General features: G+C 42.1%; 1 protein-coding gene across 3 annotated transcripts in view; it reads right to left on the minus strand.

Moving 5' to 3' along the window:
- Positions 1-733: 733 nt before the first annotated feature.
- LOC138142113 (hexosaminidase D-like) overlaps positions 734-26,948 on the minus strand; it is a 47,535-nt gene continuing 21,320 nt past the window's right edge. The window contains exons 1-14 of one of the 3 annotated variants that reach the window (XM_069063055.1): positions 7,581-7,862; positions 6,548-6,656; positions 6,057-6,252; positions 5,737-5,846; positions 5,302-5,389; positions 4,748-4,912; positions 4,452-4,635; positions 3,516-3,587; positions 3,015-3,246; positions 2,704-2,786; positions 1,964-2,042; positions 1,600-1,698; positions 1,282-1,371; positions 734-1,100 (exon numbers count right to left, since the gene is read on the minus strand). In XM_069063055.1, the coding sequence (XP_068919156.1) occupies positions 809-1,100; positions 1,282-1,371; positions 1,600-1,698; positions 1,964-2,042; positions 2,704-2,786; positions 3,015-3,246; positions 3,516-3,587; positions 4,452-4,635; positions 4,748-4,912; positions 5,302-5,389; positions 5,737-5,846; positions 6,057-6,252; positions 6,548-6,656; positions 7,581-7,650 (1,869 nt within the window). In that variant the 5' untranslated portion in view covers positions 7,651-7,862 and the 3' untranslated portion in view covers positions 734-808. Of the gene's footprint in view, positions 1,101-1,281; positions 1,372-1,599; positions 1,699-1,963; positions 2,043-2,703; positions 2,787-3,014; positions 3,247-3,515; positions 3,588-4,451; positions 4,636-4,747; positions 4,913-5,301; positions 5,390-5,736; positions 5,847-6,056; positions 6,253-6,547; positions 6,657-7,580; positions 7,864-26,948 lie in introns of those variants that run through there. The other 2 variants (XM_069063073.1, XM_069063065.1) reach the window with 2 other exon arrangements.

The following is a 26,948-nucleotide window of genomic DNA, read 5'->3' on the forward strand; positions in this document are numbered from 1 at the left end:
CAGGGTCACTTCAGTTAGTGTGGGTCAGAGTGGGCCAGAGTGGGTCAGAGTCTTTCTGTATTCAAGGCCAAATCCCCATCTCCTATACACTCTGCTAGATAATTCTTCCCATCACTCTGCTCATCACTTTCCATTGCCATAAGGACAAAGCTTGAGCTATCATTAAAGGTCCCCCATGACCCATCTCCAACTTGTTCCATGATTTCTGAATCTATGATTTCATTCCTGCCTCTGTGACTTTTCCAAGGATTCTCTTCATACCTCGGATGGTCTTCCCTACTTTGATGTCTTTCTAAATCTTACCTGTCCTTCAAAGTCATGTTCTGGAGTCATCTCCTTGAGGAAGCATCCCCTATAAAATCCACTCTATGTGGAGCTCCATTAACCTTTGTTGGAGATGGATCACCCATCCATCCTTCAGCTATACCTATGAGGCTCTCTTAAGTGTCTCTCCACTCCTTAATTTCCTATTTTCCCTTTTCCTACCTGTGGAATAAGGAGCATATTCTGCCCCAATTAGACTATACCTAGAGTATTATGTTGGATGCTAGGTCACCATAATTTAGAAAGGTTCCTTCCAACTCCAAAATTCAGTAATTCTGAGTGTCCTCTCCAGAGTGGTTGATCACAAAGGGCTAGGTAAAGATGTGTTGACCCAAATCTGACCCCTTCCCACCCACTGCAAGTTTCCCTCAAAAAGAAAAAAGAAAGATTCTTTAGAAGCCCATTTAAGAAAATAATTTTTAATCCTCAAAGTCAGTTTTATACTCCCACCTCCCTTAGAGGGAGCCCACCACCACCATGGACCTCAGCCCCCAAATGAGCCATCACCTGGACTTTCCCTCCTGGAACGGGGCCCCCGAAAGCCAGGGACTGGGGTAGGCATGACTGGGGGGTTCAGAACAACCTCCCCAGGCCGGGCCCCTCCTGGTTTCCCTTTCAGCTGGACGAGATCCTGGTAATCACGCACCATAGCCCTCAAGGGTTCCAGCTGTGGTAACACATACTCCTCCAACCACTCATCCACAGTATTAGAGTAGAACACAACACCCAAATGCATCTGCAGGGTCGGCAGCAGGCTCTCCCAGGCCTCTGACACCCTGAGGGAAGGAAATGAGGATGCCCACAAGTCATCTTCCTGCCCCCAGCCTCCAGAAGTCAGTTCTCCCTCACCCCATGGACATCAGCTTCAGACTCTCCACTCCTCTCTGAAAACCCTGAGGAGTTAACATCAGCATCCTAGAGCCCTCCTCGTCCCTTCCCCCCCAACACAATACTCACTTGGTCAGTTTTCGGCCAAAGGCCTCCAGATTCTGCGGATTCCCAAACCGATGTTTACGATGGTAAGGGCTGAACCAGCCCTGAGCTGTGCTAGGGGTACACAATGGCAGAAGGGGGTACTTCAGTAACTTGTCATACATCCCTGCCCTCCCATTTTGCACATATTAAGAGGAGAATGGGGAGTTGGAGGCAGACTCTCTGGTTCTTCTCAAAGTCCTCCCCACAAGGGCTCTCAGGAGTGAGGCACCAGGAGCTGCTCTCTCCTGTGTAAAGCAGATGGTGGAGGGGTGGGGTCAGAGGGGTGGGTGTAGGAGGTACCTATCCTCCTCTAGAGCCCTCAGTCCAGTCTCCTTAAGATCCTTGACTTGTTCCACCAGTTGATAGACCTCAGCCCCAGGAAACATACCGTCTCCTTGGCTGTGGATAGGAAGGAAAGAGGATCAAGCAGGGCCTGGACTGGAAAGGGGGTAGTCTTCAGTCAGACTTCAGACTGACATGCTAAACTGGACCTCCCCATCCCCTTCTAACTTCCTTCCTCCCTGAGCCCTGCCCAGAGAGCCCTGGCTTCCCGAAGCCTGCCCCAGGTTCCTATCAGGCAGTAGTCTCCAAACTGGCATGCAGAGCCCCTCCCAAACTCCTGACTAGGGACCCCACACCCCAATCTGGCCCATGACCTCCCTACCAGGTGCTGGACTCCAGGTTGATAGTCTGAAACCCCAGCAGCTCCATGACTGTCTTCTTGGTCACCTCAGTGAATTCTCCTAATGGAAGGAAAGGGGAAAAATACCAGGTGAGCCAGGTGAGCCACCCCCAGGAGGGTTAGAATCTAATTCAGTGCATGACTATAGGCAAGTTCCTTCTACTCTCTGGGAAAGTCACTGTGAATGGCAACTGTCTGATTGTCTAAGGATGGTAACTAAAGCCCAGAATACGTACAGAAAGGAAAAATACACCTTCTTGGGCACTGTCTCCCTTCTCCCTGGCTGGCCAAACTGATGGTTAATACCAGCCTCAGTGTCCTTTTCTGTAAAATTGGAATAATTATATGTATACTATCAACCTCACAGGGTTTTTATGAGTAAACTGTTCTATAAACCTTAAAGCACTTATGGTGCTACTGATAAATGAGTTATGATGGCTAGGACCAAATCCTCAGGGTTACCTAGTATCTTCCCATACCTGTTAAGGAACTGGCAGAAAACCAGATGGTGGGAGTAGGGGTGGATGGAAGGGGAGAGGGGAATAAGTAGAGAAGGTAGGTGAAAAGTCCCAGCTGGTGTCCAGGCCTGCTCTCTTAAAACTTTTCCAAGTGGTCCTAGGCCTCTCATTCGAAACACACAGGAGGGAGCAGGATAAGAAAGTCTTTGAATTCCCTTCAAGCCCAACATCTTGGGAATGACCACTGTAGAGCAAAAGCCATACCAGCAACTAGGGTCTGCAGACAAATAGCCAAGGAAGGAACAGCCACAGGGAGCAGCTCACACAACACAGAGTAGTGGTCATACCTGAAAAGAGGAAGAGAAAAAAGAAAGACCGAGATGTGTCTAAGACTCTCCGTTAGAATGCACGTTTCCTGAGGACAGAGACCCTGCTTTTTGCCTTTCTTTGTATCTTCAGCACTTACAACAGTGCCTGACATATTGCAGTAGGTGCTTAACAAAAACTTGTTGACTCCCCCTAGTTCCCATTCTCACCCCATCCCACCCCACTTGGCCCTCAGACTAAGCCTTCACCTCTGCCAACCAGTCAGAACAATGCCCTGGCAGCGGATAGGGCGGGCATCCCGAATGTGGGGGCCAGCAGATGCAGCCTGCAGGGCTCGGAGAACACGGAGCCATGACAGTTGGTTGCTCAGGTGATGGCTAAGAGGTGTCCACATCTGGGCTGGGCCCGTGGAACCCTTGAAGGAGCTGGCAAACCACACACTTCGGAAGCCACTTTCTGCATATTTAGCAATGATCCGTCCTGGGGGGTGGGGATGGAACACAAGGAGTATAAGAACCTAGAAAGCAGGAGTAGGGAAGTAGGAGGAGTCAGCTATCAAGGGGTTGGGGAGAGTCTACTCATCCAGGGGCCAGGGATCAAGTGGAGCATCTAGCCCACCCCCACCTTTACTGTCTCAAGTTGCCCTGGTCCAGGTGAGGGAGGGCAATATAGCTAGTCACACACAGATCAGCCCTGGCCCTCCTAACAACCAGGGCTGTGACTCCAGTTCTGACAGGCAATATGCTCACCAATCTGGTCAGTGTCCAAGTCAGGGTCATAGAACCACATCATAGGGTCTGCAAGCTGAGGGATCCCAGATTCTAGGAAGACAGGAAAGACAATAAGAGGTTATTAAGGAGTTCAACCCCAAGGCAGGGACAAAGCATGCCAAAGATTCCTCCATATCTTGGTCCTGTCCTTCCACCCCCCATCAGTCCAAACTGTCTTAGGGCTTGAGAGGACCTTCCATATCCAGTCCTTGGGCATGGAAAGGCCTTAGAGGAGTCTGGGGGATGGGGAGAGGAGAGTGTCCCAGAGCTGAGGAACAAATTCTAATGAAGAAATGTCAGGGTGTATAGGATGGGAATATCCCAGGATGCCAGAGGCCCAGAATCCAGAGTATCCAGAATACCAATTAGGTAAGTCAGAGTGTCTGGGATGGGGGGACCCTAGGATTCCAGGGTTGAGGGACAACTACCAATGAAGAAAGAAGATGGTCTTTAGGATGGGGGCATCCCAGGATACTAGAGCTGGGGAACAAATGCCAATGAGGGAAAGTCAGGGCCTCTAAAATGGGGGTTTCTAGGATCTTGGGGTTAGGGGTATTTCTAACGCTGGGGGGCAAGGAGGGGTCCCAGGGCTGGGGGGATGAATGCCATTGAGAGAAGGTCAAGGTCTTTGGGGTCAAGGGACTTCAGAGTTCTAGAGTTGGGGGAAGAATACCAATGATGGAATAATCATTATCTCCATGTTGGGAAGGGGGATACCAGGGTCCCAGAGTTGGTAGCATTCCGAGCGTCCTCCAACCCTGGTAGGTTGGGAGATGAATGCCAATGAGGGAAGGTCAAGGTCTCTAGAATGGAGAGGGGACCCAGACCCTCAACCCAGAGTTGAGGGATAAATGCCAATAAGGGAATGTCAGGATTTCTAGAAATTGGGGGATCCCAGGGTTGGGGTCCCCCTGCCTTGGACGGCCTGGGGTGGGAGTCTTCGAAGCACATCATCCCAAAGTAGCAGTCGAAGCCCTGGGTGGCGCCAGCTCAGGAAGGTCACAACTTCCCGAACGTGGTTCAAGTACATGTGACCAACATCTTCTCCGTGGCGAAGCAGCCAAGCACGGGAGTCTGCACCCTCACCCAAGTGGAACACCTGCATCCCAAAGGGAGCTGGATCAGCTCAGGCAAGACCCCCAAAGCCTGATGACAGCTCCCCATAGGGCTCTCCCCCATCTCTCCTCCCTCCCCCAGGGCCAAGGTCTGACCTCATCAGCTCCCACATGCAGCCAGCGGGTATGTGGATGCTGGTCTAGGACCTGGCCCAGGAGGGCCCTGAGCAGCGGCATTGTCCCAGCTGCATGGGGATTTAGGGTGCTGGGATAACGATCCACCTCCCGAAGGGGCCAGAACTTCTCATGCTTCAGCACAAACTGGATTGAGAAACACCAGGAGGAAGGAGAGAGGGGAGAAGAGGATCAGAAAAGCTGAGAATTTAGGGAGCAATAAACAGTTCCCCATGGAAAAAGAACATGTTTTAATATTTGATCAACAGCATCTGCCCCAAGCCAGGACAGAAGTAGAAACAGTTTGGAGGGACCAGGGTGAATGGGAACAGGTCAGAGAGATATGGACTCTTTCCTTTGCCCCCTCTGGGATCATCCCCCAACCCTGGAAAGTCACTGGCCTTTGGGATCCCTGGTCAGGATTAAGATTGAAGGATCCCAGTCAAGGGTCAAGGATTATAGGCCAAGATGATGATTAATTGCTGGATTCTGAGGTCAGGTTATAGACTCATGGGCTGGGGGCAGGGGGCAGGTACCTCGAAGTGGCCAAATGTCTGTACCAAGGGAATCACCTCCAGGTGGTTCTGTGCTGCCAACTGCTGTATCCGCTCAATGTCATGCTTACTAAGGATACCAGGGTCCTTATCAGTCCCCCAGTGTTCCCCAATGCCATGGCCCCCATCCCCTGCTACTCTTACTCATGGCCAGTCTTCTGCATTAAACCCCACAGATTCCTCCCTCCATCAGACCCTACAGACCTGTTCTCCTTCCCCTCCTTCCTTGAGGATCCCTAAATCCCTGGGCAACCTCTCTTGTTGAACCCCATAGTGTAATACACCCCCCCCCATCTAATTCAATTCCCACAGACTGATCCCATTCCCTTATCAGGCTCCCCTCTCAGATCTTAGGGCCTCCTTTAATCCACAGCCCCACTCTGCCATCACTTCCCACAAACCCAAACCCCTTCCTACCTGTAGGAGTGGGGTGAACGTAACAACTCCAGTTCCCCATGGAAAGGGAACATGTCCTCATATTCGATCAGCACAGCATCTGCCCCAAGCCGGGACAGAAGTGGAAACAGCTTGGGGTGACCAGAGGGAGGGGCAAAAGGTCAGAGGGACTTAGATTCTTCCCTTTGCCCTCCTGGGATCATCCCCCACCCTGAAAAGTCATTGTCCCTCCCCCCCTCGGCACAGCCCCTTCCCAGATCCCTTCCCTCATCAGTGGAGGGAATTTTTATTTTTATAAAAATATGACTTTTTCCCTCAGCTGTCCTAGCCAACTGTCTCACCTGTTCCAGATAAGATACCCTGGGAGCAGCTCCCTTCATGTCCAGATGGACAACCTTCATCACTCCTGTTTGATCTCTTCGAGGAACCTCCCCAGTCAACCTCTGGGACCAAGACCCCAGAGTGCTCTCCCCAACTGGTTCAGACGATGGTTGAGCACCTGCTTCACCCCAGGGCCTGCCTGATGTTGGCTCCAGGCTGAGAAAGTGAAAGATAAAAAAAAAAAAAAGTCAGAGATCATTGATCAGCCAAGAGGGAGCAAGGGGTGGGTAGGATGAGGTCCAATGAGCACCAACACACACACATATCTTTCTCTTTTCCTGCCCTATGCCTAGGAAAGCACCAGCCCTGATCCAGGGGCTCCAGTTTATGGCCTGGTAGTGATGTATCTTTGTAATGCAAAGATACTATGTACCTTTATAGGCATATGAACAATTCTCCTCCCCCACCCCCCAAGCTCCCCACCCTTCATGCAGCAGCCCTAGCCCCTCACCACCGGGGCAGAAGCAGTCTGAGGCCGGCACAAGCACAGAGGAGCAAGGAGGCCACTTGCAGAAGCAATTTCTGGTTCCTTTGCAACATCCTGGGGGGTGTTGTTACTCCTGGGGTAAAATGGGAGGGGGGGGTCAGTGGGTCAAGCCCGGGTCTGGGAAAGGGAGGAATACCCTATGGGGTACTGAGGGGAGGTCATGTCTCAAGGGACGGTTGGGTGGAGGGCCAGCCTGAGAGTCAAAGGTGTACAGTGGGAAGGGGGAGGGGGGAGGGGAGAGCGCCGCCTGGCTTTGCAGCCTCCCCTCCCCCAGGCGAGAGTAGAAGGGAGGGAGCCTCGGGTGGAAGCTGGGGGAGAGAGAGGGGATGATTGATGGTCTAGACCCGGAGCATGGGGGCGCAGAGGCGGGGCGCCCCCGTGAGACCCGCTCCCGCCTCCCAGCCCCAGCCCGCACCCAGCCCGCCCAGGTCCCCCCCGCACCTGGCTGAGCTGCTCTCCTACCGGCCCCGTTAGGCGCCGCCGGATTCCGACGCCTCCAGGCCCCGCCCGCACCGCTGCCCCCCCAGCCCCTCCGGGCGGTCGCCGAACCGACCCCCACTCCCCGGTGCGGGCGGGCAGGTGGGGAGCGCACCGAGATCCCCAGGCTGCGGGTAGCGGGCCGAGACAGCCTCAAGCCCCACCCGACGCTGCGATTGGACGCGAACAGCCGCGGTAAGCTCCGCCTGCTGCCCGAGGATGACAGCTCGCGAGGAGGGAAAGATGTAGAGGGATGCGGGGGCGGGGAGGGGGGAGGGAAGGGGGGGGGGTCTTCTAACCCCCTCCCCCAGGAGCGAGTCGCTATAGCCAATTCTAAAAGCCCCACCGGGACCCCATTCCTTTTCCTTTCCACCCCCAGACCCAGCTACAGCTGTACAGGCTTATGGGGCCAACCTCTATCCAGAAGAGAGCATGTGGACCACCGCCCGCCCTCTTCCCGAACATCTAGGACCCCCAGGGATTCCGGTCCTTCCACATCTGACATGTCCTTCAAGCTTACCTTCCGCCATCCTATCTCCTCCATCACTCTCCCCAGAACTTTCCCCGTCTATATCCTCCGGTCTTCTCATTTCTGCCTGCGATCGATGGCTACTCAGACTCCCCAGGCTTGCTCCACCCACTCCGCGCCTGCTCTAGCCCCTTCTACTGTGCCCTGTGGACCCTGTTCTACTGTGAGCTCTCCATCCCCCACCTTTTCCACAAGCACTCCTCCAGCTGCCCGCCTTCACAAGAACCTGGCTTTTTCCCTGACAACACTGATTCCCTCCCTGCCAGTTCTCTCCAATGGAGACTGCTTTTTCTCCCACTCACTATGAATGACAGGGCCAGAAGGAGGAGTCAGCATGCTTCTTGCTCACCACCATTATTTATTTCTCCTAGACCTTCATCTGCCCCTATCATTCAAAAACCTTTTCTTCCTTGAAATGTATGCCATTCTTTCTATAGCACCCTCTTCATCTTAGCAATCTTCGACTCGCCTCCAGGACCCTCTCCTTCTCTTCTTCAGGGACACACTGTTTCTATTTCTATTAAATCATCCTCATTGACTTCAATATTTATACTAATGGCCCTTATAAAGCCCAGATCCCAAAATTCTTCAACATACTCAGCTCTCTTGGCCTCCACTTCAACCACCCACATCTTAGACAACAGTTTCACAAGAAATGCTATCACTTCCCTAATTCTGAACTAAAATACTCTTTTTTCTTACAATTTTTTGTCCAGAAAATCAGGGCTAAGTGACTTGCCCAGGGTCACAAAGCTAGTAAGTGTCAAGTGTCTGAGGCCAAATTTGAACTCAGGTCTTCATGATTCCCTGGCCTTTATCCACTGTGCCACCTAGCTGCACCATTTTTTCATTCAATTTTTGATCTTCCTTCCTATCCCTCTCCTCCTTCATCTGATTTTTTTTTTACCTCATCATGACCTCTAGACCTTTGATTTTTCCCTGTTTTCCCAGTTTATCATCCTTTATGATTTTTCCTACCTCTCTACCCAACCCTGGGATAACAAGTGGATAAAGAGTTGACTTTGAATCCAGGATAGACCTGGATTCAAATTCCACCTCTGAGTGTGTGACCCTAGGCAAACCACTTAGCCTTTCAGTCCTCTAAGCAGCTTTTTAGGACTAAAAGTTGCATAAAAAGTGTCAACCTGCATTGCTATAGAGTTTCCTCACCTAGAAGTTGCCTAGACAAATGAAATCATAAGTCGCACCCTTAGCCTGGCCAACCTGTATGTGCTCTATGGTCAGACATTGCAACAAGGTTTCCTAATGCCTCTAAGAAAAAATATAAACTCCATTTGGCTTCTAAGCCTTTCAAACCTGACTCCAACCCATCTTTCTAACCATATCAGATGTGACTCCCTTTCCTATGTTTTGAGCTGGTACTAACCCTAACACTCATTCCCAGAGTGCCTTCTTCTATACCTTTGACCCATAGCATCCCTCTCTTCCTTCAAGATACAGCTTAAGCCCCACCTTTTACCTGAAGCCTTTTCTGATTCTCCCACTTCCTTATGCCTTCCCTTACAAGAAGCACTAACTCTTACCCAAGCAACAAACTCCCTGAAAATTAGAATGGACTAAATGGACGCCAATGACTACATAAGTCAACAAGGAATATTAAAGTCAAAAGGCTTGGGGGAAAAAGAGGGAATAAAATGCAAGGTACCCCATAGCAAAAACAACTGACCTGGAAAACAGATCAAGGAGAAAAAAAAATTTAAATCATTGGGTACACATAAAAGCCAAGATCAAAACAAGAACCTAGGCATCTTATTTCAAAATCTTGAAAGAAAACTGCTTAGATGTCTTAGAAACATAGAGCAAAGTGGAAATAGAAAGAATCTACTCATCACCTCCTGAAAGAATCCCCAAAATGAAATAGGAATACTATATCCCAAATCTACAGCTTCCAGATCAAAGAAAAAATACTGTAAGCAGCCAGAAAGAGAGAATTCAAGTACTGAAGAGCCACAGTCAGGATCGCAGATGATTTAGCAGCAAGTATTGTAAAGGAACCAAGGGCTTGGAATATGATATTCCAGAAGGCAAAGGATATAGCCTTACAATCAAGAATAACTTACCCATCAAAACTGAATATAATGCTAGGGGAGAGAAGGAGGAGGAGAGAGACATTTAGTGAAATAGAGAATCCAGACATTCCTGACAAAAAGACTAGTGTTGTGGAGAAATTTTGAAGTTCAAACACAGGAATGAAGAACAACATAAAAAGGTAAACATGAGTGAATAATGGTAAACAAGAAAAAACTAAGTTCAAATATAGGGAAATGATACATGTGTCCCCTTCTTAACCCTACCATTATCAGGGTTCATAGACAAGACCAATTAAACAACCACAAGGAGTGGTTCTGTGTCTTAATAATCTTAAGAAAAGAATGGAAAAAAGAGCAGGGAAGAGGAATACACTAAAGGGGGATAGGAAAGGAAGGTTAAAGAAAATTATCTTACATAATCAGAGTATACAAGTAGACATCAATACAAATAAAGAGGGGGCAGTGGGTGTAATGTCTGACACTTGAACCTCTCATCACTACTGGTCAAAAACAGGAAGAACACAAACAGTTGGGTATAAAAATGCATTTCAATCAGCAGAGAAGTAGGAGGAAAAATGGAAGAGGGGAAAGGGAGATTTAGAAGGAGAGTAGATTAAGGGAAGGATTAGTCCTAAGCAAAACAAACTCTAAGGGTATTCAAAAATATTTATACCTCCCTTCGAAATGGCAAAGAATGGGAATCTAAGAGGGTGCTCACAAATTAAAGAACTGATGCACAAGTTATAGTATATAAATGGGATGAATAATACTGTGCTGAACTCTTCTTGGCTCAGTAACCAAACAGAATTCCAGAGAACTTTTAAGGAAATACACATCTCCTGACAGAGAAGTGAAGAATGAAGAATGCAGAACGAAACAAATATTTTTGGACATAGCAAATGTGGAAATTTGTTTTGATTAATTATACATGTTTGTAATAGGTTTTGGTTTATTTGTACTCTCAATTGCGGGTGAGGGGTTGGGTGAGAGGGTGAGATGATAGATCTTGGTTAATGTAAACAAATATTTAAAAAGTAAAAAAAAATAATAATAATTTAAAAAATCCTATTGCCTTCCCTGCCAAATTAAACTGCTTCATAGATATCCTCTTTATATTTATCTCTATATACTTATGTGCATAGAGTATGTATATATACATTTTATGTGTATGTATATACACATACATATGTGTATATGTGTGTTTGTACCTGTGTGTATATATATGTATGTGTGTGTGTATTTCAGCTAGGTGGTACAGTGGATAGAATGCTGGACTTGTGTGTCAGGAAGACAACTTTCCTAAATTAAAATCTGACCTCAAACTTACTAGCTGTGTGACCCTGGGCAAATCACTTACCCCTATTTGCCTCAGTTTCCTCATCTGTAAAATGAGCTAAAGAAAGAAATGGAAAATGATTCCAGTATCTTTACCAAGAAAACTTCAAATAGAGTCAGAATAATCAGACATTACTGAAAAATAACTGAACAAATACACACATATATATGTATGTATGTATACACACACATAACCTAAATGAATGAAGCATTTACTAAACCCATACTATGTGGTAAGCACTGAGGATACAAATAGAAGAGTAAGAAACCACACATATAGAAATTTTCAGATATAAGTAGGATGGAAGGTCCCATGGTCCTTAAGGTGCAGTGGCAAAACAGATGGTAATGCCTCTTTAATGTTATTTCCACTGATAAAAGCCTCTAAATTTCTCATGTTGAACCATTTGATGGTGTCTTGAACTTCCTTTTTCTTCCTGGGTCCTGGGTGGCTGTAGCTGTAGCCCCTGCAGGAACAGTTGCCAGGCTCCATCTCCACAGGGTCATGGTCCTTCCCAGGAGCATGGTTTGCAGGAACTACTGGAAACATCCCTATTCCAAAGACCTTTGGATTGTCTCCTTCAAAGTCTAGCTTGCCTTCCCTATCTGTGTATGGAAATTGGTTGGCAGTTGATAGGGATAGCTGGCCTCTTCTCATGAGTTTCTTCCCTGAATGATGCTTGTGAGGGCTGGGCTAGAAGCAGGGGATAGTGGATGCTTACTACAGCTCTGCACCTGGAGTAAGGAAGACCTGAGTTCAAATATAGCCTCAGACACTTACTAGTTGTGTAACTCTGTGGAAGTTGCTTAACCCTGTTTACCTCCGTCTTGTCATATGCAAAATGAGTTGGAGAAGGAAATAGCAGACTACTCTAGTATCTTTGCCAAGAAAACCCTAAAAGGGTTCATTTTTTTTTTTACCTTTTTACCTTTTCATTTTTACCTTTTAATCCCTTGCCCTTTTGGCTTTCCATTATTCCTACCCTGAAAATTCCCAGTGTAGTATAATTTCTGGGCTTTCTCATCTGCCTTCTCCACTGCTACTCTTGGGTTCGTGGGCTCTATACAATTCATTCTACCTAGACTTTAGGACCTTCGCTGCTGTACAGTAATCCTTTTATATACTGGAGATTTATATTATTGGAGATAAGACAGCGTTGAACAGTGGATAGAAGCCTGACCTTGGATAAGGCTTCAAATACCATACTTACTAGATGTATGACATATTGTGTGACCAAGTCATTTCATTTCTATGGGCCTCACTTTCCTCATCTGTAAAATGAGGGAGTCAGACAATGAATTCTAAGGTCACTTCCTTAGATCTAAATCTATGATTCTATGACACCCCTTCATATTCCCTACACCAGAGACTCCAAGCTTCCTCTACTCTCTTCAAATGTTCAATCTCACCCCCACCCTTGCTGCTTTACTCACTCTCTCTAGATAACTTTCTCTTATACTTTACTGAGAAAATGGAGACCATCCTATATGATCTCCCTCAACTCTCTTTCTCTGCACCTCAAAGTCTATGTCATCCTCTCCTTCCCTCTGGACTTAAAAGATGAGGGGGATCTCCCCCTTGCCAACTTTAATTCTTCAAACTATGCTCTTGATCCCATGCCTTTCCCAGTCCCACCTCCTTAGGGCTCAATCACCAGGCATCTCTTCCTCTAAGCATATTCAGTTCTTCCTAATCCTAACCAAAAAAAACCTTCCCTTTACCTTACTGATCCCTTGAATTTCTATCCCAGTTGTCTCCTCCTTTTATCACTGAACTAGAAAAAAAAATTCTAGACTCATGACTCTACTTCCTCATCAACTATTCACTCCTTAATATTCTATATCTCTGCAATCTGGCTTTTATCTCCTTCATTCCACTGGTATCACTCTCTTCAAAGTCACAGATGGCTTCATCTCCAAATCCAATGGCTTCAGTTTCTGTATTTGATGCTGCTGACCATACTCCTTTCAAGAGATACTCTCTCTTCCCCTGGCTTTGTGAAATTGAATTCTGCTGGTTCTCCACCCATCTCTTCTGTCCATCTGACCTTCCTTTTTTCTTCTTTGCTGCCTACTCTTCTTATTCCTTCCTCAAATTAAAGACATCCTCCCAAGAGGGATGTCCCTAGCCATCTTCTCCACTCTCTTTTCTGTTCTCATTATTTCAGCTATAACTTCTCCATAGTTGTCTCTCAAATCTCTATTTGCCACAACAATAATAGCCAGCATTTATAAAGTTCTTTAAGGTTTGCAAAGTGCTTCACAAATAATATATCTCATTTGATACTCAAAACAGCACTGGGAGATAGATGCTATTATTATCCCCCTTTTACAACTGAGGGAACTAAGGCAGAGAGCAGTTAAGTTACTTGCCCAAGGTCACACAGCTAGTAAATGTCTGGTGCAGGATTTAAATTCAGGCTTTACTGACTCCAGGCCCAATGCTCTATCCACTGAGCCACCTAGTTACAACTTTGCCCTGTTAGGAGAGAGCAATTTTTCCAACAGTCTGATTGTCCATTATTATCTTACAGTTATTTCGACAAATTAAAGAGAGAAAAATCTTCAGAAAGGATCCTACCCCCAATTTCACAGGTGCATCACATTTTAAGCATCACCTTCAATGTTGATCAAAATTCATTCCCATGGGGCGGCTAGGTGGCACAGTGAATAGAGCACCGGCCCTGGAGTCAGAAGGAGTTTGAGTTCAAATTTGACCTCAGACACTTAACACAAAAACTAGCCATGTGACCTTGACAAGTCACTTAACCCCAATTGCCCTCCAAAAAAAAAAAAGCAAAATTCATTCTCTGCCTTGCTTCAATAAGATATTTTTTCCCCAAATGTAAATAGGAAACAAAAACTTATACTTGTATATACTTGTACAATCCTTTAACACAAACCAACAGATTCAACTGAATTAATACGTCAATGCTCTAAGGATTTGATTCTGTCTTTCTTCACAAAACCAGACCACCACTGCCCTATAATTAAGTAGAAAGTCTTCATAAGCTACTGTGGCTGAAAAATTCCTCATCCCATAGCCAGCCTAGTGAAGAACTTCTCCAAATTGAGATAGGTTGATCCTCAAACAACAGATGTACATACAGTCTTTTGCTTGTCCCAAGCTTGAAGCCTTGATAGATACTGCCAGGATTTATATTCCATTGGCATAGCCTTCAAGAATCTCGGATCCCCACATATACAAAAAGATTTATAACAGCTCTTTTTGTGGTGGCAAAGAATTGGAAATTGAAAGGATGCCCATCAGGTTAAGAATAACTGAACAAGTTATAGTATATGAATGTAATGGAATACTATTGTTCTATAAGAAATAATGAGCATAATAATGACATATGAACTGATACTGAGTGAAGTGAGCAGAACCAGGAGCATTGTACACAGTAACAGCAACATTGTGCAGTGATCAACTATGATAGACTTATCTCTTCTCAGCAATACAATGATCCAAGACAATTCCAAAAAACTCATGATGGAGAAAGAACATCCAGAGAAAGAACTATGGAGTCTGAATGCAGATCAAAGCATACTCTTTTCTCTTTTTTTTTGTTCTTGTTGTTTTTTCTTTTTTGTTGTTTTTCCTTTTTGTTCTGATTCTTCTTTCACAGCATGACTAATGTGGAAATATGTTTAACAAGATTATGCATGTATAACCTATATCAGATTGCTTGCTGTCTTACGGAGGGAAAAGGGGAGGGGAGGGAGGGAGAAAAATTTGGAACTCAAAATCTTATTAAAAATGAATGTTGAGAATTTTTCACATGTAATGGGAAAAAATAAAATATCATTAAGTCTGGGAGGGAAGAATCGAAGGTCCTCTTCAAGCCATGAAGAGGCATTGGAGTAGGACTTCGACAGAGAAAAAATAGTTATTATAACAACGATGATAATATACAGTATTTTTAAGGTTTATAAAGCAATTTGCCTCCAATATTTCATTTAATCTTTGGATTCAGTTGACTGCAAGTGTTTACATTATTGACATGGATCAAATGTTCCATCTTTGTGTTTCCCATTTGGGCTTTATCTGTCAACTGAATTCAAAAGCCACCACAGAGCATAGTTAATAAAATCAATGTGAGTCATCTCTGCAGAGATCTAACATCCCTGCATGAGCATGACACTCTCATCAATGACTCCCCAGCAACAATCATATGTGCCATAGAGAAATCATCTTTTCTCCAGATAATGTCAGTAACAGATGTATTCCCACGTAATAAATAGAATATTTCCTATTAGGGTTGTATCTAATCCTATCAAACCTGAAATATAAACTAGGAAGAATAACCATAGAAAGAAAACAAGTTGTTAAGAGGCATGATGACCTTTGAGAAGTTTTTTTCCAGGACCACAGGTTGTTAAGGTAGGTCTCAGTCCCACCAATTATTAAAAAATCCTTTACACAAATGTATATATATACCAATTCCCAAATTTACTCCAAATCCACAATCTTTCATCCCAAGAAATTTAGGAAGCCAGACACAATTGCTTATACTTTTGTCCAGGAAGTAAAAGACCTAAGCCAGATTGAAATGTATATCCAAAAGGTAGTTTGACAATAATTATTAATAACAACAATGGCTAGCATTTATATAGCACTTTCAGGTTTCCTAAGTGCTTTGCATGTATTATTTCTTTTGATCTTCACAGCAAACCTGTGAAATGGATGCTATTATTCTTCCTGTTTTTCAGACAAAGGAATCTGAGGCAGACAGACTTGCCCAGGGTCCCACAGCTAGTAAATGTCTAAGGCAAGACTGACACATACCTTGCTGACTCCAAATCCAGCACTCTGTGCATTTCACCACCTAGCAGTCTCAATTGATAATCAATTATCCAATTGAAAAGTCTATGTTCATTTTTTTCTGACCAATATTGATTCAATACCCATTTCAAGCAGTATGTTATGCTAGAAAGAGCACTAGAAGAAGACAAAGAAGACCTGAGTTCATCTCTGCTCTGCTACTTACTCCTTATGTGACCTTAGCAAGGTCATTTAACTTCTCTAGACTCAGTTCCTCATCTATAAAATGAGCTTAGATTAGATGATGTCTGGCATTTCTTCTAGCTCTACATCTATGATGCTAGATGATTTCTTCCTGTTCTGGGGGCTGGTAGGTGGCACAATGCAACAGTCAGGATGACCTAAGTTCAAATTTGGTCCCAGACACTTGGGAGATGTGTGATCCTGGGCAAGTCACTTCACCTTAATTGCCTCAAAAAAACCCATTTTCCCCCTATTTAAAAAACCCTTTGTTCCTATAATCTCACTCCCCTAAACTCAGTTGCTTCTCTAAACAAGTTGTCAGCAGTATGGAATGATTTTAGACACCAGTTAGTTTCCTTTTTGACATTATGCTACTTAAGAAAAACACACAATTAACCAAAGGAGAGATTTTTAAAATTGAAATTAAGAAAACTATTGAATTAATAAATAAAACTAAGAGCTGGTTTTATGAAAAAAAAACACAATAAAATTGATAGACCTCTAGTCAATGTGATAAAAAAAAGAAGAAAACCAAATTAATTACCAGTGTCAAAAATGAAAAGGGTGAATCTACCTCCAATGAAGAGGAAATTAAAACAATAATTAGGAATTATTTTGCCAAGTTGTATGTCCATAAATTTGACAATCTTTTTTTTTTTGCTTTTTGGAGGGCAATTGGTGTTAAGTAACTTCCCCAAGGTCACACGGCTAGTTTGTGTGTGTGTGTGTGTGTGTGTGTTAAATGTCTGAGGCAGGATCCAAACTCAGGTCCTCCTGACTCCAGGGTCAGCGCTCTACTCACTGCGCCACCTAGCTGCCCCAAATTTGACAATCTTAGTGAAATGGATGAATATTTACAAAAATATAAATTGCACAGATTAACTGAAGAAGTAAAATACTTAAATAAACCTCCCTCAGAAAAAGAAATTGAACAAGCCATCAATGAACGCCCTAGGAAAAAATCTCCAGGGCCAGATAGTTTTACTAGTGAATTCTATCAAACATTTAAAGAACAATTGATTCTAATACTCTACAAACTATTTGGGAAAATTAGAGGAGGAGTCCTACCAATTTCTTTTCATGACACAAATATGATACTGATACCTAAATCGGGAAGAGACAAAATGGATAAGGAAAGTTAAGACCAATTTCCCTCATGAATATAGATGCAAAAATTTTAAATAAAATATTAGCAAAAAGACTACAGCAACTTATCATGAGAATAATACATCTTGATCAGGTAGGATTTATTCCAGGAATGCAAGGATGGTTCAATATTAGGAAAACTATTGATATAATTGATCATATAAACAACAAAACTAGTAGAAATAATATGATTATTTCAATAGATGCAGAAAGGGCTTTTGACAAAATACAACATTTATTCCTATTAAAAACACTAAAAAGTATAGGAATAAATGGAGTCTTCCTTAAAATAATAAATAGCATCTATCTAAAACCATCAGCAAATATTAAATCCATTTGGAAGAACAAAAGATCCAGAGTATCAAGGAAATTAATGAAAAGAAAGGCTAGGGAAGGTGGCCTAGCCATACCAGATTTTAATCTGTATTATAAATCAGCAGTCATGAAAACAACTTGGTACTGGCTGAGGAATAGAGTAGTGGATGAGCAAAATAGATTAGGTACACGAGACACAGCAGTCAATGACTATAGTAATCTACTGTTTGATAAACCCAAAGACCTTAGCTTCTGGGATAAGAACTCACTATTTGACAAAAACTGCTGGGAAAACTGGAAAACAGTATGGCAGAAACTGGGCACAGACCAAAATCTTCCACTGCATACCAAAATAAAGTCTAAATGGGTGCACAATCTAGATATAAATGCTGATACTGTAAGCAATATGGGAGAGCAAGGAATAGTTTACCTGTCAGATTTATGGAAAAGGGAAGATTTTATGATCAAACAAGAGTTAGAGAGCATTATAAAATGATGATTTTGATTACATTAAATTGAAAAGTTTCTAGAAAGAACTGAGTTTGAACCCATATTGAACCCTGATCTTTTTCTTTTTCTTGTTTGAATTTATTTCCTCTTTCCCATTGTTTATTCCATCTGATACAATCCTTCTTTATAACCTGACTAATGTCTAATGTGAAAGTATTTGGAGATCCTATACTTGATTGTATGCTGTCATGGGGTGGGGGGCGGGGAGGGAGAGAAAATTTGAAACTCAGGGCATTGTGGAACTGAATCTTGTAAACTAAAAGTAAACCAACAAATTAATAAAGACCAAAAAAGTTTTTGCACAAATAAAAGCAATGTAACCAAGATTAGGAGGGAAGTGGAAAACTGGGAAAGAATTTTTACAACCAGTTTCTGTGATAAAGGCCTCATTTCTAAAATATGCAGAGAACTGAGTCAAATCTATAAGAACACAAGTCATTCCCCAATTGATAAATGGTCAAAGGATATGAACAGGCAGTTTCAGAGGAAGAAATTAAAGATATCTATAAGCATATGAGAAAATGCTCTAAATCACTATTAATTAGATAAGTGCAAATAAATCAAAACAACTCTGAGGTACCACATCTCACCAGTCAGATTGGCTAAGGTGACAAAATAGAAAAATGATAAATGACGGAGAGGATGTGGAAAAATTGGAACACTAATGCATTGTTGCTAAGTTGTGAACTGATCCAATCATTCTGGAGAGCAATCTGGAATTATACCCAAAAGGCTATAAAAATGTGCATACCCTTTGACCCAGAAATACTGTTGAGGTTTAAGGTTTAGGGGTTCTTGAGACCCCAAAGTATCAATACACCAGGGCCTGCCAAATGGATTTGACTTATGCCTTCTTTCAGTTCAAGAAAGCAAAATTTATTAGAGATTCACCTTAATGGGTAGACTTTTTTTTTTTGCTTTTTTTTTAGGAGGGCAATTGGGGTTAAGTGACTTGCCCAAGGTTACATGGCTAGTTTTTTTGTGTTAAGTGTCTGAGGCCGCATTTGAACTCAGGTCCTCCTGACTCCAGAGCTGGTGTTCTATTCACTGCACCACCTAGCTGCCCCAATGGGTAGGCTCTTAAAGAGTCTAAGTATATGTGACTCTTATATTGGACAAGCGGGCCAGAATAATCTGACACAGACTGAGTCTGCACTAGATTGAATTCTTGGCCACCTCATAGAGGCAAGATGGAGCTTATATACAGAAAGATTGTGGGAGGGTTTTATGAGTGTTCTAGAGGAGGAGTTTGGGAAGGGTCTTGAGGAGGAGTCAAATAAGGTCACACTCTAGTAATGAGATTAAGGGTGGGAAATAGCTGAAGACTACTTGGAGATAACAGACAATGGAGGACTAGGCTAGTTTAAGGGTTATAGGTTTGGATATAGATATTTTGATAGGATCAATCGTGGAGGGCTAGGCTAGTAAGAGTAAGAGATTTGGTCCTAGCTATAATGAAAGGCTTTTGGCCTCAGCCAAATGCCTCATCAAGAGGGAAGTTACACCTGGCCATGTAACCTTGAGCAAGTTACTTAACCCCAATTGCTTTAAAAAAAAAAAAAAGAGGGAAGTTTCAAGGGCGTTCCCAGAGCCTAAACCTCATCATTAGCACCCCAAACCTCATCAGGTAGAATTAGATAACTTCAGAACTAGAAAGGAGCTCAGTAAGTAAGCTTACTCTTACCTCAGACAAATGCTTCATTAAATGGGAGGATTCAATCAGAGTTCAAGGGGTTTCCCAGAGCCTGTGCCCTATCAATACCACTTGTAGGCCTCTATCCCAAAGTAATCATACAAGTGGGAGGAGGACCCATATGTACAAAAATATTTATAGCAGCAATTTTTGTGGTGGCAAAGAATTGGAAATCAAGGGGATGCCCATTAATTGGGGAATAGCTGAACAAGTTGTGGTATATGAATGTAATGGAATACTATTGTGCTATAAGAAATGAGGAGCAGACAGACTTCATATTTACCTGGAGAGACTTATATAAACTCATGCTGAGTGAGGAGGACAGAACCAGGAGAACTTTGTACACAATTACAATGTCACATTGTATCTGTGACAGCTAACTTTGATAAACTGGACTTCTCTCAACAATACAAGGTTAGAAGACAACTGCAAAAGACTCATTATGGAAAGAGATATCCATATCCAGAGAAATAACTACAGAGTCTGAATGCAGATTGAAGCAAACTACTTGCTCTCTTTCTTTTGGGTTTTGTTTTGTTTTGTCCCTTCTTTCTTATTGTTTACTCCATTGGTTATAACCCTTCTTTACAACTTGACTAATGTTTAATGTGAAGGTATTTGTAGAACCTATGTTTAATTGAATGCCTCCATGGGGGGCAGGAAGAAGAAAAAGAGGGAGGGGGAGAAAATTTGTAATTCAAGGGATTGTGGAACTGAATGTTGTAAACTAAAAGTAAATAAATAAATATTTTTAAAAAACACACACACACAATTGTCCAGAAACAAATTTACCAATCTACCTACAGAGATTATGCATATTACAATCTACCCATAGGAGATGCATATTTACAAAAATTAACACTTTTCTATGTTAATGCTAAATTAGATTCTTAACATCTATTGGCTTAAAATTTCACATTAGACAGATCTACAAGTTGAAAATTATCCCACATGTTTCCAAACTTACATATGTGTAGCAGCAAGCACCCCAAGCGTCCTCAGGGTTTGCAGCTACCACAGGTTCTTGGATCTGCTTTGTTAAAGGAAAGCAACTCAAAATGGGTTAACAAGCTTACTTTAATCAGTCAGACATATATCGTTTACCTTGTTCAGGAGAAAAGGTCAGCACCCGGAACCTCAAAGTATACAGGCATAATTATCAAGACAGAAACATCAAGTAGACAGATTTCCAAACTGTCCAACCATTACATCCATACCCAGTCAACATCTGGGTTTCCACATTCTGGGTTTTTCAAAGCCGGGGGACTCTCAACAAGGCTTCCCAGAATTCAGATCAAATCACAGAACACTTATCAAAGTCCCAAAACAAAGCTACACATCAGGGCTTATATAGCCTTCTCCTGGCTCAGAAAATGTAACAACCTTATTGACTCACTGGCCAATCAAGAAGTATCTACTGAAAAACAAGCCTCCCACCCCAGACTCCAGGTGCACTTTAGCCTAGGGGCAGGGAAGATCTTTAAATCTGCATTTCCATTACAATATGCCATCACCACCACCACCAACACTACTATAACTAAACAAAAACATTTGCACATTACCTTGAATATTTCATCACTGGGGGACTGCCTCCATGGTCCAGACTTCAAACCCTCACTCCCTCAGTAGCTCATTATCATGAGCTGCTGTGGCCCCTAACATTACTTATCTGGTGGCTGGATCTCTGGTGATCATCCTCTACCCACTTGGATAGACAGATTTTCAGGACACAAGCATACAGTCTAATATCAAGTCAAGAATGAAAGCTTGGTAGTCTCGATTAAAGTCTCACCTTCTTCAAGAAGCCTCCCCCAATCCTCCTTCATCTTAGTGACTTTCCTCAAAATTGCCCTCAATTTATATTTATATTTTGTTTGTTCATATTTGTTTACATGTTGGTTCCTTCATTAGACTGTGAGTTCCTTGAGAACAGGGACTGGTTGTTTTTTTTCTCCTTGGTCTGTGTCCCAAGAGCTTAGCACAGTCCCTGGCATATAGCAAGCAATTAAAATTAAATTTTAATTAAATTAATCGATTTATTAATTGTTAATATCATTAATTATTTATGATATTTTGTATGTAAATATTTGTTATATCAAATTTATTATTTATTAAAATTTTATAGAAATGTTTTCATATATAAATTATATATTTATGTAATTATTATATAATTAGATATTAATAATTAAAAAGAAATATTATTTATTAATTGAAGTTAAATTTATTATTTATTAAAAATTTATTTTATATAACTGTTTTCATATATAAATTATATATTTATGTAATTGTTATATAATTAACAATTAAATATTAGATATTAATAATTAAAATAAATATTATTTATTAGTTGAAATTAAATTAAAATTTTAAACTTCTAGTTGACTGACTAGGAATGCTAGGTGGAGCCATAGTACATACATAGAGTGCTGCTCCTGAAATCAGGATAACTCATCTTCCTGTGTTCAAATCTGAACCCAGACTCTTACTAGCTATGTGACCCATTGCATACTTTTCTGATATGACCCAAATCTAAGCTTTGAGGGATTCTTCCTGAGACTCAGTGAGGGGAGGGAGAGGTGAGAAGGGGGTGTAAAGAACCAGAGACAATGTGAAAGAGCTTACCTGATACCACTCTTGGAGGTCAGGCTCACTCAAGATTGATTCTAGTCTGGGGGAGAGGAGAACCAGAACTAAGGGCCCCTTAGTAGGAGAGGGAAAGGGTAAGAGCTCCAGCCTCCCTGGATCCAACAGCAATTCTTATGCTGTTATATACATATTAGTATATGGGGGATATATATATATATATATATATAAATTATGAAATAATTGGATGGGGAAGGCAACTGAGGGAGAGGGTATGTATTAGAAAAGGCTCATTAGGACTAGCACTTTAAATGAGCTTTGAAGGAAGTGATGTATTCGAAGAAGTACAAGCAGTGGTGTGCTAGTAAATGTTTAACAACCAGCTCTCCAAAAAAAAATGCAGGAAATAGTTTTAAGTTTAATCTGTTATTAACATTTTTCTCCATTACTTTTTTATCACAATCAACAATATAACAAATCAAGTTCTGATTTATAGAAGTTGCTAGTTTTTGTTTTTGTTTTGTGTGTGTGTGTGTGTTTTGTTTTTGGTTATTTTTTTTTTAGTTTTTTTGTTTGTTTTTGTTTGTGTTTTTTTGCTTTTTGGAGGGGAGAAGGTAGAACACTTGGGGTTCAGTGACTTGCCCAAGGTCACATAGCTAGTTTTTGTGTTAAGTGTCTGAGGCTGGATTTGAACTCAGGTCCTCCTGACTCCAGGGCCAGTGCTCTAGTCACTGTACTACCTAGTCAGCTGCCCCTTATTCTTTTCTGGTTTTGGTTTTGTTTGTTTGGTTTTTTTTTTTGCAGTTGCCAATTTTTGAAGGATAAAAGGTCACCTGGAAAATTTAACAAGTGACTCTAGCAAAGCGCATTCAACCTGACTCCAGCACACCCCAGGGTGGAAGTGAAGGAGTACATTTCTGGAATTTGGGATCATCAGTACCCTTTGCCCTTCTGTTTGGACCCCTGGCCTGGATGGCAGGTCTGTTGGCTCCAGGGCCTCTATTTAAGGATGGCACTCAGCACAATTTTTCTCTACATTTCCCTCCAACTATATGACTTTTGAACTTCTTAGGTACTCTCCATCATGCTTCTCAGTGGGTACCTTCCTACTCCTCACAGTCCCCTGCTTTTCAATTTCCTTTTATGTGTTGTCTTATCCCATTGCATCATAAGCTCCTGAACAGCAGAGATTGTCTTTCTAGTACCTGGCACATAGTAGGTGTTTAATAAATATTAACTGACCTGAATTGGGATGGCTTGTACAAAGTCACAGAAATGAAAGATGAAGTGTCATGTGTGAAAAACAGCAAAAAAGCCATTTTGGCTGAACCCTATATTGAGTGAAGAGAAATAATGCATAAACTCATTCTTAAATCATATTGCTATTTGCCTAAACCACATTGTTTACTGATTAGAATGTTTTTTGCTGCCTTTTCTTAGTCTATTTTGTCTTCCAACACCTGTGAAAATGAACTCAAAAATTTTTGGGAAGTCCACATTATTTAATTAAAAAAACTGCTTAGTCATAAAGGCTAATGCCTGATTGCTATTTGAATTTTTCTTTAAAAAGCTAATTAAGAGCACCAGTTTTCTCAATCATCAGTATCTCTCATGTTCTTACTAATTGATTGTTTCTTTGGGGCTGTTGGTTAATTGCTGATGATAGTTTTCAAAACCTGACTTAGTAGAACATTTTATTCCTATCCTGATACTCTATGACTAAGGTGGTATACATTTAGGTTAGTGTCAAAGAAAAAATATTTATACTAATACTGTAATTTGCATTTAGATCTATAAGTCAGTCATTTAGTAAACATTTATTAAACACCTACTATGTGCTGAGCACTGTGCTAAGCCAGAAAGTTTTATTTAAAGTAACATTTTATATCACAACCATTTCTAGCTTGAAGAGAGTGATGTTCCAACTGGCATAGTCATCTATGCCCTCTGACCTGACTCTCTGCCCCAAGGTTTCAGGTGACATTTAGAGAAATCTTGAACAAGGAAAAGCTATCTTAACATAGAGACTGAGTTAATCTTCCAGAATTGAATGTGATTGTCCTACTTTTCCCAGCAATTTCCTTCATTCCCAGAGTTAAACAAGGGAACCACCTCCCTTCCATTGATATCATAATCTTTTCTCTATAAAGGTGGACCTAACTCCTCTCTCTTCTGGCAGTTTGGTAGGGAGAAGATAATAACCCAACAAGATTAGAGCTATTCTTTATTAAAAAGTCTTTTTGCCCTTAACCTCTCACCCACCTTTCCAAAGTACTTTTCCCAAGAAAGGACCTTAGGGAAAAATATTATTTCTTAATATTTCTGGAGAAACTGAAAAGTTGTTCTTTTGTTTTGTTTTAAAAGAAGCCTTGATACCAGTTAATGGTTCACCTTAACTTACCTCTCTTACTTCTCCACAATGCCATAGGAAGCTCATTATTGGTAAACCGAATCATCCTTCAAGATCCCATCAGCCCTGACACTTTACCTCATCACTCTCCTCTGCAGTGGAGCCTTGAACTATCCTTCTTTATGGGAATTCTCTTCTTTTCCACCTCCCTCCTTTTTATCATTCTTTTGTGTGTTGTCTTTCCCCATTAATCAATCAATAAACATTTACTAAGTGCTTACTATGTGCCAGGCCTTGTGCTAATTAGATTGTAAACTCCATTAGATTGTAAGTTTCTTGAGAACAGGCACTATTTCTTGAGAACAGTCACTGTATGGGCACAAACTGTTACCTGACTTTCCTCTGGCACCACATCTCTTACCATATATATACACATAACTGACATTTATATAATGCTCAGCATTTGGTGTAAAAGACACTTTATATATATTTTCTTTTTGATCCTCATAACAACTCTATTAGGTAAGTACTAAAGATGTTACTATTACCCTTCTTCAGATAAAGAAATTGAGGCTTTAGAGGGACTAATTGGTTATCCACGGTCACATAGCTAGTAAGTATCAGAGATAGGATCCAGATCTCTCCTGATTTCAAGTACAGTGTATTTGATATTGTATCATACTGTCTAGATGCTATTTCCATTTCTTTCACCCCCTGTGACTTAAGAGGGTCAGGGAAAGAATCATAATACCTGGTCTCAGCTACCATTTCCAGTTCCTAATTGAAGTTTTGTTTTTGTGGTTCATTCATTTCAGTCATGTCTGACTCTTTGCAGCTCAATTTAGGGTTTTTTTGGCAAAGATTCTGGAGTGGTTTGTCATTTCCTCCTCCAGCTCATTTTACAGATGAGGAAACTGAGGCAAACAGGGTTAAGTGACTTGCCCAGGATCACATAGCTAGTAAGTGTCTGAGGCTGGATTTGAATTCAGGAAGATGATTCTTTCTGACTTTAGACTCAACAATCTATCTGGTGCACCAGTTCAAATTACATCACTACCTGAATCCTTGTTGCTATCATCTGCTTATCTCTAGATTACTGTTCCACCTTCCTTAATGGTTTCAGTGTTCAGTACAATCTTCCTCTTCACCCCAATCCTTGCTTACATCCTGGATGAGTTTGATATTTATAGTACTAACCCTGTCCTAGCCCCTTCCCTCAAGGAGTTTACATTCTCTAATGGAGAAAGACAACATATAAAAAGAAGCTGAAAAGCATGGGAACTGGGGGACACGGGCATGAGCAGAGTCAGAAACACAACCAGGAAGAGAATGAAGCATAACAGACCTGGGCTGTTCCCCAAAAGGGAGGGTCCAGAAGGATATCACCAATGGGAGAAGGAGGCTGGCATGGCAGAAGGATATTACGGAGTCAGAAGGCCCAAGCACTAAAGGAAGTTCCAGGGTAAGAATGCAGCTAAGTCACAGTGACCAAGTTCAGAGAGTTAGAAGCACAGCTGGGAGAGGAATGAAACATGGGCAGGATCAGTTTCCATGATGGAGGCACCAGATGGAACCTAGCTATAGAAGAAAGGGACCAGCATGGCAGAGGGATGTACCAGAGTGAAAAGGTCCCAACCACTAAGGGAAATCACATCTTAGACCTCATTGTCATTCCAAACTATCTTACCTTTAATATTCTAATATCTGAAATTCCCCCTTCTCATCAGAATCTGCCATTAGCCATCTTCCACTGCCTCATTCCTCCTCAATCAGTTCTTTGTCCTTTTCACAACCACTATTCCTCAGAGCTCTCCTCATCCTCCGAGTCCATCATGCTTATCCTGGCTTTACTTTGCCTTTAAAGTCTTAACTTTATAGGCTGCTATTTTGATAAATGTCTTCTATCCTAAAATATCTTGCACTTTTGTCCATTCTCTGTCTTCTCCCAGATAATCTTTATCCCTAGGTTACTCTACCATGTGCCTTCTTCACTCCTGCTCTCAGGACACCAAGTAGTGATGGAAGAAGTCATGAGATAGTGATGAATAATAAATGTGTGCCATTTAACTTCAACTGGGCCCTCACAGATGTACAGACATTCTTTGGTTCAACTCTGATTAACTATCACATTGCCCACTTCAACTGTTCTAAACCTTTTCCTCTCTACTGAAGATCCTAATTACAACTCCCCATGCATTCTGAGTAGTATATGACCTTATCTCCTACTTTATTGAGAAAATTGAGATTATCCTATACATCTAAAAACATGTTTCTTTAACCAACCTTTCCAATCCTTTGCTCCAGACAGAAGATGAAGTGATATCTCTCTTTACCAAGGTTAATTTCTGTGTCTTGTGTTCTTTATCAC

Source organism: Petaurus breviceps, unplaced genomic scaffold (genome assembly GCF_028583685.1).
Source record: "Petaurus breviceps papuanus isolate PSGF00001 unplaced genomic scaffold, PetGlider_PUasm1.0 138, whole genome shotgun sequence".
NCBI lineage: Eukaryota > Metazoa > Chordata > Mammalia > Diprotodontia > Petauridae > Petaurus > Petaurus breviceps.